This window comes from Sinocyclocheilus rhinocerous, unplaced genomic scaffold (assembly GCF_001515625.1).
Source record: "Sinocyclocheilus rhinocerous isolate Xijiao unplaced genomic scaffold, SAMN03320098_v1.1 scaffold1967, whole genome shotgun sequence".
In the NCBI taxonomy this organism is placed as follows: Eukaryota; Metazoa; Chordata; class Actinopteri; order Cypriniformes; family Cyprinidae; genus Sinocyclocheilus; species Sinocyclocheilus rhinocerous.
Window position 1 is genome coordinate 247,638 of NW_015626474.1, and position 18,096 is coordinate 265,733.

General features: G+C 36.2%; 1 protein-coding gene across 1 annotated transcript in view; it reads left to right on the forward strand.

Annotated features, from left to right (window-relative positions):
- The window catches only part of camk2a (calcium/calmodulin-dependent protein kinase II alpha), a 55,330-nt gene that overhangs the window by 10,209 nt on the left and 27,025 nt on the right, over positions 1-18,096 (forward strand). The window contains exons 3-8 of the mRNA XM_016522047.1: positions 8,223-8,282; positions 9,293-9,347; positions 10,760-10,825; positions 11,250-11,322; positions 13,128-13,230; positions 16,771-16,854. Coding sequence (XP_016377533.1) covers positions 8,223-8,282; positions 9,293-9,347; positions 10,760-10,825; positions 11,250-11,322; positions 13,128-13,230; positions 16,771-16,854 — 441 coding nt within the window. The remainder of the gene's footprint in view (positions 1-8,222; positions 8,283-9,292; positions 9,348-10,759; positions 10,826-11,249; positions 11,323-13,127; positions 13,231-16,770; positions 16,855-18,096) is intronic.

Below are 18,096 nucleotides of genomic sequence, written 5' to 3' on the forward strand. Positions count from 1 at the left end.
GCCGTACGGTTCAGTACAGTACCGCTCGGTGGAAACTAGCCATTACTCTACTTTCAACAACAGGACAAATGGAAAAGGTAAGATTTACCATAAAGGTGATCTTTTTGAATCATTCACTTTGACACATCCAGTGTAGACCACCTTAACAGGGGGCATTTTTCCTTGCTCCAGTCACGTTTTACGTAACTGGGCATTTAAGACACGGTATGCTCTAAAATTTTGTTAAGTGATGCTTATAAAAAACTAATGCAAATTTTAATGCAGATACTTGTTTTTTTTTAGTTCCTGAGTATTTACTTTAAGTATTTTTTTAACATTATTTAGTATTACTGTTATTTACATTTACATTTACATTTAGTCATTTAGCAGACGCTTTTATCCAAAGCGACTTACAAATGAGGACAATAAAAGCAGTCAAAACTAACAAAAGATGTTTGCTGGTAAGATGTGTTTGACAGTTTGTGGTGTGGTGTGGTATTTAACATCAAGTATTATTACTGAAAATGTGTTTAATAAAAATAGCTGAACATTTTGCATAAATACAGTATATTTTTATTCATTGTTTAAATTGTAAATGTACTATAACAAATCAATCAATCAATAACATTGCCAACACGAACACAGTAATAGAAAGTCAAGTAGCATTGTATAGGCTATACATGAGTACAAAAATGAGAATAATCTGCTTCATTCAGGTTTTTTTCAGTCCAGATATAAACTGCTGTCCAGCTCTTCCTGTCAAAACAACACACACATTGTATGAATTAATAATAAATGACATTGACTTAAGTTCAATTTTAGGACATTTAAGGCTAACAGAGTTACAAAGCAAAAAAGCATAGACTTAACCAAAGTTCATACAGTACTGGTGCTCACATTAAACATCTGCTTATATTATGTTAATATGTGAAGAAATACAAGCCAATAATTTTCAACACGATGACTGCATTAGGTAAAGAGGACATAACACACATGGTTTCTGCCAATCTCATGTTAATCTTGAGTACTTACAGAGTAGTATTGCATCCTTCATATCGCTGAAGAGTCTTTAGTTTTATCAGATTTATAAAAGAAAGCCGAAAACAGCCGAGCTCCTGGAGGTGTGCTTGATGTGGTTGATGTGTGCACGCACTCTTCCGGGAGAAGTGCCCATACAAGGAATACTGCCCTTTATGACATCATGAAGGGCCGTACTCAGGAAAAAGAACTTTCTGAAATGTATTCGAACCCGGAAGGTGTGTATTTGGCACAGAAATAATCTGTCATACGTCCAACTCGTTTTTTTTAAACTTTGGCCATGATTAGCATGAGAATCCAACAGTGTAAATAACTCAGAATGCATGAAATAGTAGACCCCCCCCCTTTAAGTTACTTAAGTCACATTAACTAAATATGAACTAAATATCATTGTTCTGAATCTTTCTTATATTCTTTTAGTCAAGTTTCTGTAATGTGTGAATGCCTTTAAAGGGGTCATCCGATGCTACATGCACTTTTACAAGTTGTTTGAACTGAAATGTGTGTTGGCAGTGTGTGTACACAACCACCCTATAATGATAAAAATCCACCCAGTGGTTTTGTTTTAATCTACTAAAATCTTTACCCCCTTCTCAAATCGAGCCGATCTCAGATGTCTGTCTGTGTGACGTCACAAAAACAGGCCCCTCCCACGATAGTTTGACAGACTGGACTGGCGTCTTACCTTAGCTCCGCCCTGAGTGAGCTGTCATCAGTCCATCATTGTTTCACCGCCGGAGCAGTTGTAGACAAGAATGACTCCTAAGCGATTGAGGTGTTCTGTTGTTGGATGTAATAATGAACATAGCAGTCGTCATTTACTCCCGACATCTGAGCCGCTGAAGATGCAGTGGATTACGTTTGTTTTTGAAGAGAATGCCCCCCGATCTACATGGAAGAGAGGGGCGGGGTCAGCAGAGCTCATTAACATTTAAAGGAAAATGCTACAAAACGGCTTGCTCTGAATAGAGCTGTTTTTGACAGGGTAAAAAAGGTGTTTTTTAACACTACCATTGAGAAATTTTAACCAAACTATGTTACAGACTTTTCATTAAGACCCTAAAGAATCATATCAACTTGTGGAAAATGGGCATCGGATGACCCCTTTAAGAAAACGTAAATATGCTCATGATGCTCCATCATGGAGAGAGTTTGCAGTTTCTGAACATACAAAAGTTACTTTGTTGCTCTGATTTAAGTGTTATTCATTGAAAACCATTACATTGTGTCAGAAGTGCTTGACGAACACACAGCCTCAAAAGGATGGCTAAATTTAATCTTCCAGAGAGTTTTGCATTTGTGCATCATCCAAATGAGTGGGCCGACTAAAAGCTGGGATTTCAGCGCTCTCAGAGTGCATCAAAATGAGAGGAAATGACCTTAACAAGCCCACCCAAATCAAAGTTTGTTTCCAAAGTAGAGATATCAGAATAGTATTCCAAAAAGTTGGTATTATTAAATTAAAGATGAAACTCTCATCTAAGCACTCATATTATGGTTTTACCTAAACTGACAAGTTTGAAAAGTACTTTAAGCTACAATCATCCACTTCCAAATAACCGAAAATCCCACACATTTGATCAACTCCAAATAAAAAGTAAAATAGCTGTAACAAACATGCATGCATACATTTTCCGTGAAACAATTCATTTTTCTTATGCTTTCTTTCTTTTTTGAATTTCAAATTAAAAGAACAAGTAGACTTTTATGGTATTACTATATATTGTATTGTGGGCTTATTAACTCCTTATTTCCCTAGGCCTATTAACTTACACTTATTGTAGAGACGATGAACAATGGACTGTAGAATTTTATATTGACGTAACAATACTGTATACTGGTGCTAAATGTCGTGAAAAAAAAAAAACATTCAGCCTGTTAAATTCTGAGAGAGAGTTTGAGTGGTTAAATGTGACATTGTGTAGTCCTGGTGGACATTTAGATTGCTTGGCCAAATTCAAGTGAGCACAACATACAAAGGATGTTTGTACACATTCCCAGTGTAAGTCATCTGTGAACAAAGTGTGAACAACTTGCTAAGCTGAGCCACAGCATCCACAACGGAGCTTGGTAAATGCAATTTGGTGAGCACAGAGCTCTTAAAACAGAGCCAGTTAAAGGAAAACACACAGCCATATGCACTGCTCAGACTCCCTACAGGCTGGCACACACAAATGATATCACGGCCAAAACACTGCAGATTTGAAGAAGTTAAATTAAATACTGCAGTACTGTAAGTCCTTCCAACCACTGAGAAAATAATAGAGAAGCTAACTGGAAATGTCGTGAACATGTTTTATTCATGGCTGCAGATGTGGAAGCATACAGTGGGTGAACCCAGGAATTAAAATTTGGGCCAAAACAAATCAAAACTCTATTATACGTTGTATTTGATAGATTTGAAATAATATTTTTGACATTTAATGGAGAAATAGGTCTTAAGAGCTACAATCTAGTTCATCTTTGCCTGGCTTCAGGAAAAGTGTAATGATAGCCTCTGTGAGGCTTGATGGCAATTCTGATTGTTCATAAAAATAATTAAACATGCTAATGAGCAGTGAGGTCAGTTGTGAGGAGAACGTTTTGTAGAACTCGACACAGAAACGTATGACCCTGGGGCCTTGTTATTCCGCATATAGCTTGATTCCTCCATTTCTTGAGATTGTGGAGATTTTTCTAGGTTCCTCCTTTTATCTTGCTTAATGCTGAGCATTTACCTTAAGCCAGCAGTTCCCAATTCCAGTCCCCGCGACCCCCACTCTGCACATTTATGTATCTCTTATCACTTCAGACGTTTGTTCTATTCGACCGTAAGTGGACTTCACAGGACTCCGCCATGATTCCAGTTCAAAGGAAGTGTATATGTTCCATTCAAAGAGCATTAAAGTGTGCGAGACGTGAAGTTAAATTGTATTTATTTACAGAGGTATATTATGTCACACTTCACACTTCTCTAGTAAGTTTCGTCTGTTTGTGAAGATACTCCAGGCAGTGGCGTAGCGTAAACCCGTGAATGAATATTCCGAAGTGAAGTAAACTTCAACGGATTTCCCGTGCTCAGGGAATAGGGAGCAAAGAACACGGTGTAGGGACCATGTCAATCGGAACATAGTTCATGCATGGAGCTCTCTTCTATTGAGCTGGTTATCTGAATCAGGTGTGTTAAATAAGAGAGACATACAAAATATGCAGAGCGGGGGTCGCGAGGACTGGAATTGAGAACCGCTGCCTTAAGCCTCGTGCACACCGGGACAATTATCGCGCGCGCTTATTGCCAGCGTTTTTCGAGACGTTTTTCGACGCATCTTTGTGTTCATACCAAAGCGATTTTCGCTGGCGATGAGCCGAGTGAACGTGTAAATTCACTCCCTGACATTAGATGGCGCTTAATGAAAAATATATATAAGAAATTTAGGTAACACTTTATTTCGATAGTCCACTTTAGACATTCTATTAACAGTAAGTAACTTTGCAACTACATGTCAACTAGCAGTTAGTAGAGTATTAGTAGACTGTCTGCTTAATATCTTCTAACACTTTCTTTGTCAACTTATTCTACTAACCCTAAACCTACCCTAACAGTCTACTCTGAGAATTAGTTGACAGGCGATGAGCCGAGTGAACGTGCAAATTTACTCACTGACATTAGATGGCGTTTAATGAAAATAAATATATAAGAAATACCCATCGAATCCTATTTGATCTACAATTCCTCTCCATAACAAATCCCTCTTATCAAGATTTTTGTCGCGTTTGTCATAAAGCTCTTTGTGTTCAGACACCAATGAGACCAGAAGCTCTACATTCATCTTGCCTCGATGCATCTTCTTCGTCTACTTACTTCCTCTTCATCGTTATCAATGTGTGCTCGGCAAGACCGTTTTGTGCTTGTGCGCCACCAAGTCGTGTTTTACTGTAACTTCAGCAGCTCCAGGCACGTGAACAAAAGCGCCAATCTCATTGGTCAGCCATTTTTTAACGCTGCGTGTCAAACCAAAAAAAACGAGTCCGAGGCATTTTTTAAAAATGATACTTTTATGCCTGCTGTTTTGAGCGTTGGTGTGCACACTCACATTGGCGCCCTTTGTTTAGTCACGAGGCGTTAAACGTCGGCGATAATCGCTCCGGTGTGCAGAGGACTTTAAGTAAACATTACTGCATAGGTAAATCATCTTGAGGGAATTATAATGTGTATAAATCTGAGTAGTATTTTTAAAAAGTACAGTTAATTTCATGGTAATTCACTGTTATCTCTTGAATTGTTTTCCAAACATTGGGTATATGCTGATAAGCCGCTGTTGGCCTATATTTAAAATATTTAAAATCAGTGTTGGGGTAAGTTACTTTTAAGAGTAATGCATTACAATATTGCGTTATCCAATAAAAAAGTAACTAAATGTGTTAGTTAGTTACTTTTTATGGAAAGTAATGCATTATGTTACTTTTTGTCACCTGAGCTGGGCTTGCTTATTTATTTATAAAAAATAAAAATAAAAAGTTATATTTTTGTCAACTGTAGGTTGAAGGCCCTTTCACACCAAAAGTGAAATTAATAAGCCTCAGGCTGAAGCAAGTGCCTCTGCACCACACTCCCAATTTCTCTCAACACGAGGACAGGAGAGCTGTCAGTGAACAAATAGGAAAACAAAGTAACTTGCGTTACTTATTTAAAAAAGTAACTCAAGATATTTTCTTGTAAATGTAAAAGTTACTTGGAAAAAAGTAATCTGATTACGTAACTTGCATTACTTGTAATGCGTTACCCCCAACACTGATTAAAATATGGGTGAATAGGGGGTGAATTCTCATTGACCTCCTACAGTGCTGGGTAGTAACTGATTGCATGTAATCTGGATTACGTAATCAGATTTGAAAAAGTAAGTACTTATAACTGGATTATATTACGTTATAAAATGCTCATAATCAGATTACAGTTACTTTTTTTATGGATTACATTATTACATATTATTCACACAATGGCAGTAAATTTATTGAAATTTCATTTTCTTAATAAACCTCCCATATACATGAGACTAATAATTATGCAAGTTACTAAACACTGCCAATGTGTAGCTGTGGAATACTACGTTTTCATTATATACACTGAACATTTCAAACCAGGAAGATTTTGGCCATGTAATGTAGCGTTTTCATGTTTATTCATATTTGTTCATGTAATGTAGGGATACCCAAGCTTTTTTTGTGAGCCGAACCCCTGTGATCTACAATATTTACTTGAAGTCCCACTGAGATGTCAACCATTTAACAACATAACTGCATGTTCCCAGTTCTCTGATGTCAATGGTCACATTGTCACATTGGTCACATTGACAATTTTTAATTCATATTAATTTGGCATTTTTATGATTTAATTAATTATTAGCTTTTCATCAACACCACACAATTTTTTCATGAACCCCCAATATGATACCATTCAAGTCTATTTGATAAATGACTTTCAAAACTAAGTAATCTAAAAGTAATCAGAAAGTAGTCAAATTACATGACCTAATAAGTGCAATCCAGATTATGTTGCTAACTACGATTTTTGTCACGTAATTTGTAATCAGCAACGGACTACAATCTGTAAGTAATCTACCCAGCACTGACCCCCTTAAATAAATGTGTTTTTCTCTATGCACCAAGGGTGATCTACAATATTTACTTGAAGTCCCACTGAGATGTCAACCATTTAACAACATAACTGCATGTTCCCAGTTCTCTGATGTCAATGGTCACATTGTCACATTGGTCACATTGACAAATTTTAATTCATATTAATTTGGCATTTTTATGATTTCATTAATTATTAGCTTTTCATCAACACCACACAATTTTTTCATGAACCCCAGTATGAACCCCCAATATGATACCATTCAAGTCTATTTGATAAATGACTTTCAAAACTAAGTAATCTAAAAGTAATCAGAAAGTAGTCAAATTACATGACCTAATAAGTGCAATCCAGATTATGTTGCTAACTACGATTTTTGTCACGTAATTTGTAATCAGCAACGGACTACAATCTGTAAGTAATCTACCCAGCACTGACCCCCTTAAATAAATGTGTTTTTCTCTATGCACCAAGGGTGTTCAGTACATAAAAGCTGCGAATGCTCTGCAATACCCAAGCCATTTGGGAGAATGAGTTCGCAGACTGGCTAATTATTATTAACATTACTATAATTTCCCTTGTCATTTGAGGTGTTACATAGAGCTTACATAATAAAACATTGAAACTATGTATGTAACTGTAAACGTAAATTAGGTCAGTGGATCCACAACAGCCCTGGCACCTGCGCTGTGCTGCTATTAATTTGTCATTATTGCTCCGCATTCTTATTGGTTTGTTGGCCATGTGTGTGATTTAATGCATAAGATCTGTGAACTGCTCTTCCCTAGTAGAAGAATGTGCTGTTGCTGGCAGATCTCCATTACTGAAAATCACATTGTATTTGGCATAGACAAAGTATGTTGAAAGTACACATTATTTGGCAACATGCTTGAGCAAACTAATCAAAGTGAACATTTCTGAACATTTTTTATGGTTCCATTTGTTTTCTCCTTGCTTGACAAATCTTGCATGTTTGAAGTGCGTATGTGTGTAAGCATTCGTATCTTGGGAAGGCCCTGCCAACTAATGGCTATAGGCAACAATCCTGAATTTTTAGCGTCATTGTTATGAATAAATTGAGTCAAAGAAATGTTGCAGATAATGTAGAAACCTGTGTTGCATTTAAGATGTTAAGATGTTCTTGATGTTGGTGTTGGATAGCAAACATTTTACATATTGTGATATGGATTTTAAAGCTTAGAAGTGGCTTTGAAGTGAAATATGTCATAGCGGAAGTGGTGAAGTATATCGTTTCTGCCCTACTAGCGTCACCTAGTGGAATTATTAAAATAAATACTGGTGTGAACTTGCTGATTTTTAACAAGAATTTCTGATCATTTAAGCTGAGATCATTACAAAATGGACATTTCAACTGTCAGTTGTTAACTTATTTTGCCTTTTATCTATTGACATTGGTAAAGGCCGTAGCCTTGTGGTCAGTGCTCCAAAAATGTAACTTTTAAAATTAAGAAACTGTATTTTGATGGGATGTACTTTTTTGACAGCATAGTAAAAAATTGCTGTTTGCTCATATACCATCTTGTATTTTCCATTTTGAATGTTGAAAAATCTGGTATTATATATATTCTAGATCACCAGAAGCTGGACAGGGAGGCTAGGATCTGCAGACTGCTGAAGCACTCCAATATTGGTAAGTTCACCACACACACACACACACAAAACGGTTACTTAGCTATCTAAATGAGGTGAACTTGTGTTTATATAAAGCTAATCATAAATATAGCTGGCATTAATGAACAAAGCAATCTGGTGACTAGTCGTATTATTTTAGGTCAAACTATTTAGACATTATAAGCCATTTTTCTGGTTTCATTTAAATAGCCTCTAACGGCTCAGGTGCCGTCTGGGTATGACCAAGTTTCAATATGCCAAAGTCTTGCCAAACAGTTACAGGAAACACAGAATTGTTCAATTATGTTAGTAATATCAGAACTTCCAACCATAGTTGGCTATCAATGCTTTTGGGAAACACACTCCTGTTTGGTATATCAAAAAGCTTTTGATAGCTTTTGGTCAGCATGGTCTTAACCATATTCAGTTTTGAGCCAAATCTGTTGACAATCTGAGGAATTCTCTAGAAGGAAAATGACAATGTGCTGTAGTAGCATCAACAACATCAACATCACATTTGACACTAAAATTGCTCAAGTTGATATTTAAACCCTCCTTAATCAATGTGCTAACCTTTTACCATACATTTCAATGGACTGCCATATATTGCAATGCAGAAGTAGTGGGAGAATAACAACTAGATAGAAAGTCACAGTTACCTTTTTTATTTTTATTCAGTGGCGGAAATGTGCTTCCATACATATCTGATAATCAATTAAATTAATAAAATGTATTTTGCTAAATTTTTGCCAGGAACCTCTTGAGGTGCCTACCAATCAGGCAAATGCTTAAAGCTTAAAGCTCTGTTCTCAGTTCAGAAGTGAATCTGTGCTCTTATTTGAAACATTTTTGAAGAAAAGTTTGTAGCAAATCTGTTGGGAAGAACAATCCCAGAAAGAGTTAAAGTGTGAGTACTTGCAAGGCAATGGACTGTAAATGTCAGAAAATATTGAAACAAAAATGACTTTATAATCATGTTATCTCTTTTTTTCTTCTCCATCCAAACCACAACTGGCAATCCTTCACCAGTGCGGCTGCATGACAGCATCTCAGAGGAAGGTCACCATTACCTCATCCTTGACTTGTAAGTTTCTCTGACCAACCATACCAGATAAAAAGCAACTTACTGTACTGTACTATAATACTCTACAAACCATGAACCGAAATACTGCTGTAGGTTAACAAAGGCCCAAATGAGTGAAAAACATGATATGTTTTTTAGAAATGAATAAATACTTTTGCTTTCCTCTGCTAATGTCAGGTTTTGTGGGGGAAAAGGTAATAAAGGGTAATTTATTTTGCAATAGCGTGGGTGGATACAATAGATATCTTTCTTCATATTGAAATAATTACAGTACCTACTGTATGACACCTTCATAAAACCATTGTCATATTAAAATTGCTAGATGTTGAAAAGAGATATAAGGGTGTCTCTTCAACTTCAAGCATTTTAGTCTCCCAGGGATCAGCTTCTGGTGACACTTTATTTGAATGTGTCCTTGTTACAGTTTAATTACACTTAAGTACTGAGTAATATTAATTAACAAATGCTTTTTATAGGTTTAGAGTTTGTTTTAGTCTTGGAATTACACAATTTACTGTTAATACTATAGTAAATACATGTAATATATGTAACAAAGACACATTAAAATAAAGTGTTAGGCAGTGGGGGTTTTGTGTGTGTGTGTGTGTGTGTGTGTGTGTGTGCGTGCGTGCGTGTGTGTGTGTGTGTGTGTGTGTTATATAACGATCACATTAAAACACTGGCTAGACAATGCCAATATACTGATATTTTATTTTTTGTGTATGCTTCTTCTTCTGACACTAAAATATCTGACTGTAACCCATCCTAGAGTTTTTTTAAGCTACAGTCACCAAACTCAGCATAGACCTTCAGTTTGTTTTGACCCAATTTGCTATATCTTGTCTCACTCATTTGCATTTCGGTTTTCGTAAAACATGCAAAACTCCTCAAAAATCCATAGATGTACATTATAGCACCCACACAGAAGATCCTAGTTACTCCCAAGCCACTTCCTTGCACCCTAGCCGATATTTTGAAAGTAATTGGGGTCAAGGCAAGATTGAACTTCATTTACTTTCATTGTATGAATAAAAAAATACACTGAGACATTAATGCATTAACAAATCTGATGATTTAGTGATATTGCCATATTTGTCAAAAGTAGCAATAATAATTGTAAGTAATTCTGCTTCTTTTTTATTCATTTCTCTACTGTCAATTGTTTCTCTTCTAAAGTTTTGGGGAGGCACTGCCTCCCTTGCCTCCTCAGAGAAAACACCCCTGGTATACACTGCTGGAAATTGTTAGGAGACAAATGAAACCAACTAGTGAGAGAGGGGAAAGTGAAAAGTTCACAGAGGCGGAAGTGCCTACAGTTGAAGAAACTCCCATAAATAAACTGCTGTCTCAAGTCAATTAATACTGTAACTAGTGCCATTACTTGCTCATTCTTGCTCACTCATGTGGTTCAGAGTAACGGGTGGTGAGCTGTTTGAAGACATTGTTGCCAGGGAATATTACAGCGAAGCAGATGCCAGGTGGGTGGGCTATCAGCACAACACAAATGGACTGTATGTATAAAATCATTACACAAATAATGGACAATATGCAAATACATAAAAGCACACTAACTTAAATAGTCCAAAGTTAAGTCTCCATGCCTTGGCAAGAGCCAGATAACTCACAAATTTTGCCAAAACTAGGCAAAACTGTCATTTTCATTTTAATCAGACTTCATAACATTCACTTTAGTGATACAGAAAATAGCTTTTTTTATTATTATTATTCTACAGCAAATAAAATAGCTTTTTTTATTATTCTACAGCAAGCAAAAAAAAAAAAAACTGGAATGTGTACAACTGACATGTTAAAATGTATATACATCATGTCATGTGTTGAAATCCTGTGTGGCTAGTATATTCCAATGTATTTGAGTAAAAGTTTGTTTTTTTCCCCCTGAAGCCATTGCATCCAGCAGATTTTGGAGGCAGTACTTCATTGCCATCAGATGGGCGTCGTGCACAGAGACTTAAAGGTATTTCATTATAATTGATGTTAAACCTCTGTCATTATCACTCTCATCTCTTTGTGGCCCCCAGACAGAACACTTGCTTCCAAACAATCTCAAACTTTCAGTTATATTTACACCACACACTTATCATTAAAAAAAAATGATATTATGCAATGCTGGAATATCCAATATTTCAAATGCATGCAGCTTGCCTTAGGGAGAAGTGCACTAGGCTCTATGTTATTTATTAGCTAATAGATTATTTATTCCATCTTAAATATTTTAGCCTATTTTACATGTACTGTGTGAGCAGTACTTTTTAGTGTCCTTATTAACAGGTTACCACATTCACACTCGGAGTGAGAGCTACACGATGAGAGCCCACAAGTGGCAGAGTTTTGGCTTAGAGTATTATTTTTTGCGATACAACTCATGCTAAATTAATAGATGCAAAAGTTATTCAAAAACATTTGAACTCTGAATGTAGAATAAATCATCAGTACTGCAGATTGGGGGTCTCTATAGCATGCACACTGATTATTGTTTTATGAAAAGTGGTTAAAAAACAATTACTTATATGTAATACAATACAATACAATACAGTTGTAGTACTAATATAATTGAATTTGCAGTCAAAAAATTAACAAACTTGATAATCTTGCAAAAAATGGATTCTGGGTTTCTCATATGCACATCTTTCATGTGTTCTTTCGAAACTACAAGAGATCATCTGTAGTTAGTGTTAAAAAAGGTCAGCACAGGTGGCTTTGTGGTATTTGTTAAAAGCCTCAACAGAAGCATTTTGGCCAATCTGCTCAAGTACAGTGCATTTCAGTAGTTCAGATATAGGATGAAATGAAAGCACGTATAATTTTCTCTAAATTGTTAAAAGGGAGGACAGATTTCAGTTTTGAGATTTTGAAAACATTTTAGAGCACCAAATAACAAAAATGACACCCATATTTTTAACATTGGAGTGCTTATTGCCACTGCAGAGACCCAAAATTGTCAGTAACATTAGTGTTACCACATACGTTTCAACCAAAAATAACTGTCTTGTCCTCATTTAGCTGGAGAAAGCTATTAGCTAACCAATATCAGCCAAATGGTCAAAAAGGGATTAAACAAAAAATTATCACCATGCTTCAAATTTTTTCAATTGTCTCAAATGACAGCATAAATCAAAAGAATACAACAGGTCCTAAATCCGAGCCTTGGGGCACCCCACATCTGATGTGGACAGGTGATGATGAGCAGTTCCTATTCCTAAGTGAAAACGTTCTATGCTGTAAATAAAGGGGTGACATTTAGGACCAAGCTCTAAATGCCAGTGCACTGCCTGAGATGTACAATTAAGATACCATAAACGATAGTATCGAAAGCTGCATCTAATAACGTCTAATAACATTGAGGCAACACAATTTACCGAATTAACCAGAGAAGAGGCATGGCACCATCATACTTATAACTGAGCCAGTCCAGTTTATATGAGTTAATAAAGTTTATATCTGGTTTGTATAAAGTATTAAAGATGGTATACTAGTTTGCACTTGATTATACAAACTTGTGCACTGATTCTAATTTTAAGCATTTGATGTAAAAGTGCTAACATTTTCCACACAAGTAATGGGTGTTTCTGCTTATGTGGGGTGTGCAAGTAATTTCAAAATGTACATTTCAATTGTGTTTTGAACAATTAACTTTATTGAAATACCACTCCAATATTTGTATGTTGTAATATATTGGAGGAAAAAAACAACTAAATGTTCATTAGCACTTTATCCGTGAATCTTTTTCCTTTTTTGTCCCGTTTGTTTCCATGTTTCTAGCCAGAGAACCTGCTTCTGGCTTCGAAATCCAAAGGTGCAGCTGTGAAGTTAGCAGACTTTGGCCTTGCCATTGAGGTTGAAGGGGACCAACAGGCTTGGTTTGGTAATGACCCATTTATTATACCACCAAATATCATTGATATAGAATTGCACAAAGCATAGATTAACACTCCAAATATATCTTCACATAATATTAAGGGTCACACTTTAGTTTGGGAACCAATTATCACTATTTATTAACTTTTGGCTCAATAAACTCCTAATTTGCTGGTTATTAATAGTTAGTAAGGTAGCCGTTAAGTTTAGGTATGAGTACGGATTAAGAATAAGACATAAATAAGACATTAATATGTGCTTTATAAGTACTAATAAACAGCCTATATGCTAGTAATATGCATGCTAATAAGCAACTAGTTAATAGTGAGAATTGGTTCCTAAACTAAAGTATTACCAAGTATATGAAAAGCAGTGCCATTCTTTTCACTTTTAAATGATTTTTAATAGTTTCACCTGTTTTTGGTTCTGATTTTAATCTTTATGCATTTTACACACACACACACACACACGCACACACATATTAAGGGTCACACTTTAGTTTGGGAACCAATTATCACTATTTATTAACTTTTGGCTCAATAAACTCCTAATTTGCTGGTTATTAATAGTTAGTAAGGTAGCCGTTAAGTTTAGGTATGAGTACGGATTAAGAATAAGACATAAATAAGACATTAATATGTGCTTTATAAGTACTAATAAACAGCCTATATGCTAGTAATATGCATGCTAATAAGCAACTAGTTAATAGTGAGAATTGGTTCCTAAACTAAAGTGTTACCATATTAAGTATATGAAATGCAGTGCTGTTGATTTTGAATATCTGCACGTGTTTTTGTTCTAATTGTAATCTTTATGCATTTGACACACACAACATATGAATTTATGTTCTTTTTCATATGAGTCACTTCAATGCTACATCTCTAGTTGGCGGTATGTGAACTTAAGCTCTGCCCCTCTGGATGTTTTGATGTACATATCATTGAGCCTTAGTGCCATCTTGTTCAGATTTCTGTGGGTTTTAACACGCCTCACACTCTTTCGCACATAATGGGGACAAAACATCCCTCATGTAATATATGCTTAATTGACTTCACCTTCATTACCTTACATGTTCTGAATCAGATCTTCAGAACTACCTAAATAGTCTTCAATTGATACTTTTTTTTCTGTTACTCAAGTAATTATTATCATCATTACTTTTTCTTCTACTTGAGTACTTATTTCTGATAAGCATCTTACATGTTCTGAATCAGATCTTCAGAACTACCTAAATAGTCTTCAATTGATACTTTTTTTTACTGTTACTCAAGTAATTATTATCATCATTACTTTTTCTTCTACTTGAGTACTTATTTCTGATAAGCACTTGTACTTGTATTTGAGTCTAGTATTTGGTTACTCCACCTCTGTGCACATAAGACGACTAATTTTATGTGGCTCAGATTCATATTTACATTTGCCTGAAAGTGAGGCATAACATTACATAATTCGGGGCCAGGATGCTTTTTTATCAAGAGGAGGTTTCCTTGTTGATAGCCTAAGCAGCCTGTGTGACAGTTGTTTGTGTATGTTTCCTGGCTGGAAGAGTGCATATATGCAATATATGCAATTCTCAGTTATTTAAATCAAATGAAAGTCTTTGATGTTGTCTGATTATACACTAACTGGCCACTTTATGAGGTACACTTTATTAGGTGCTAGTACCAGGTTGGACCTTCAGAACTGGCACACAGTAGATTCAACAAGGTGCCGGAAACATTCCGCAGAGATTTTGGTCCATATTGACATGATAACATCGCGCAGTTGCTGCAGATTTGTCCTTTGCACATCCATGATGCAAATCTCCCGTTTCATCACATCCCAAAAGTGCTTTATTGGACTGAGATCTGGTGACTGTGGAAACCATTTGAGTATAGTGAACTCACTGTCATGTTCAAGAAACCAGTCTGAGATGATTTGAGCTTTGTGACATGGTGCATTGTCCTGCTGGAAGTAGCCATCACAAGATGGGTACACTTTGGTCATAAAGGGATGGACATGGTCAACAGCAATGCTCAGGTAGGCTGTGGCGTTTAAACGATGCTCATTTGGTATTAAGGGGCCCAAAGTGTACCAAGAAAATATCCCTCACACCATTACATGAGTACCAGCAGTCTTATCTGTTGATACAAGGCAGGATGGGTCCATCCTTCATGTTGTTTATGACAAATTCTGACCCTACAATCTGAATGTTGCAGTAGAAATCAAGACTCATCAGACCAGGCAATCTTTTTTCCAATCTTCTATTGTTCAGTTTTGGTGAGCTTGTGTTAACTGTAGCCTCAGTTTCCTGTTCTTAGCTGACAGGAGCGGCACCTGGTGTGGTCTTCTGCTGCTGTAGTCCATCTGCTTCAAGGTTTGATATGCTGTGCATTCAGAGATGCTCCTCTTCATACCTTGGTTGTAAAGAGTGGTTATTTGAGTTACTGTTGCCTTTCTGTCATCTCTAACCAGTCTGCCCATTCTCCTCTGACCTCTGACATCAACAAGGCATTTTCGTCCACACAACTGCCGCTCACTGGATATTTTCTCTTTTTCGGACCATTCATCTGCTTCAAGGTTTGATATGCTGTGCATTCAGAGATGCTCCTCTTCATACCTTGGTTGTAAAGAGTGGTTATTTGAGTTACTGTTGCCTTTCTATCAGCTTGAAACATCAACAAGGCATTTTCGCCCACAGAACTGCCTCTCACTGGATATCTTCTCTTTTTCAAACCATTCTCTGTAAACCCTAGAGATGGTTTATGTGTGAAAAGATTAGCAGTTTCTGAAATACTCAAACCAGACCGTCTGGCTCCAACATCCATGCCACATTCAAAGTCACTTAAATCACCTTTCTTCCCCATTCAGATATTCGGGTTGAACTTCAGCAAATCGTCTTATCCATTCCTACATGCCTTCATGCATTGAGTTGATGTGATTGGCTGATTAGATATTTACATTAACGAGCAGTTGAACAGATGTACTTAATCACACTCATGATGTTTACAGAGCAGGAAGAGACACCGCTGCTGTCGCAAAAGTCTAAGAAGGCAACTAGAATTTGTGTATAGATTCACAATCTTAGACCTTACTATATTTATATGTGAAGAGTTGTTTTAATTTAAATGTAAAGCTTGTGATAAAAATATATTCCTATATAATATAAACACAATAAATAATCATGAGCAAAAGTCAGGCAATTTTGTCAATATTTTTTTTTTTAACTGTGAACCGCTTTAACGCCATAAAGTTACTCCCCCTGTGTCTTTGGCTCAAGAAATGTACATTTGCTCACAGCTGATTGATCGGTTAATTTCTGTCATTTCAGTCTGTGATCTCTAACCCAGATCAAAACTAACTCCCGACCAGGTATTGATTTCATGGGGTCCAAGTGTGACTGGAGACTTAAGCTGTTATTGTAATAGTCTATATGTGAATTCTGTTCAAATGTAATGTAATTATCTTTACATTTTCTTTTTTTCATGTAGCTCATTTTCAATTTCTTCAATACAGGCTCAAATAAAGGTTATGAATGCTTTTTTCTTTTTCTTCTTCTTCACATCAGGGTTTGCTGGCACTCCTGGTTACCTGTCCCCTGAAGTCTTACGGAAAGACCCTTATGGAAAAGCTGTAGACCTGTGGGCATGTGGTTAGTTTTTTCATATTTTTGCATCAAACATCGATATATGTCAGTGTTGTATGTGTGTTAAGGTGTGCCTTTAGCCCCGTTGTACAGTACGCTATATTTCACTGAATTTCCCAAAAAGTTGTTCCAGTAACTGTTCATGATTTTGTTCTTTCATACAACCAGAGCTTTTCCGTATTCTGTAGTTGCATTCACATAAATGCCAGATAGCTCCGGAAAAGATGACAACAGCCTTGTGCACAAAGTGAGATCCATTAAGAGTCTGGTGTAGAACACTTTTGGTTTTTGCCATCATCAAGTCAAACCACATCAACCCAGCATCAGTCCTTGATGCTCTAAATGGGAGCAAATCTCTGCAGTCATATTATATATTTAGGAGAGCAGATTGGAAGCTGTTAGGATGGACCAGCACTCTATTAATGCACATGTTAAATGCTGGGTTGCCAGCTCCCAGAAAAATTTCCAGCCCAAAGCCTACTCACTGAGCTCACTGTAGTTTGAGGGTTACAAATAGGGATGAAACTGTAACAGTTTGATGAAAAGCATGATAAAATTCCCAAAAGTTAGTATTACCGTTTAATATTTTAATTATCATTAAAACTGTATTTGATTACTGCGATTTGGAAAAACTCACAGTAAATACAGCATTAAGCAAAGTTAGCAGCAGTCTCACGCAGACGCAGTGTTTTGTTTTGTGTGAAACTATGGTGGAATGCAGTGACAGGTCTTACAGAGGGAAATTATATTAAATAAAGTATGAATGCATTATATGAATGTATCTCTGAAGAGAACCAACTGCCTTCAGAAAAGTTTTGATGCCATTTCCTTTTCATTTTCCCTCCGTATACTTCCTAATAAAGCAGTGTGTTTATAAGTGCAGCGCTGCTTTGTTTACAGCGGTTACTGCGGAAAAGGTTCTATTACTGCTGTTCCATAAGCGCCACCTGCTGGCAGACAGTGGATTTACATTTTCATTCGGCCTGTCTGCCATATTTGTTCAGAAAAATGCAAAAATCAGACCAAATTTTTAAGTACTGTTGTAAAGTTTAACCGGTTGATGAAAAATAAGCTAATGTGCATTCTAATAATCTAAGCAATCTGGATAATAAAGTATTTAGAATTATTAACAGAGCAAATATTCATCATTTTGATTCATATCCCCTTACTTTAAAATGGTTTAAAGCCTGAAATATGAGGTTTGTCATTTTATACATATATATATATATTTTTTTTTTTTTTTTTTTT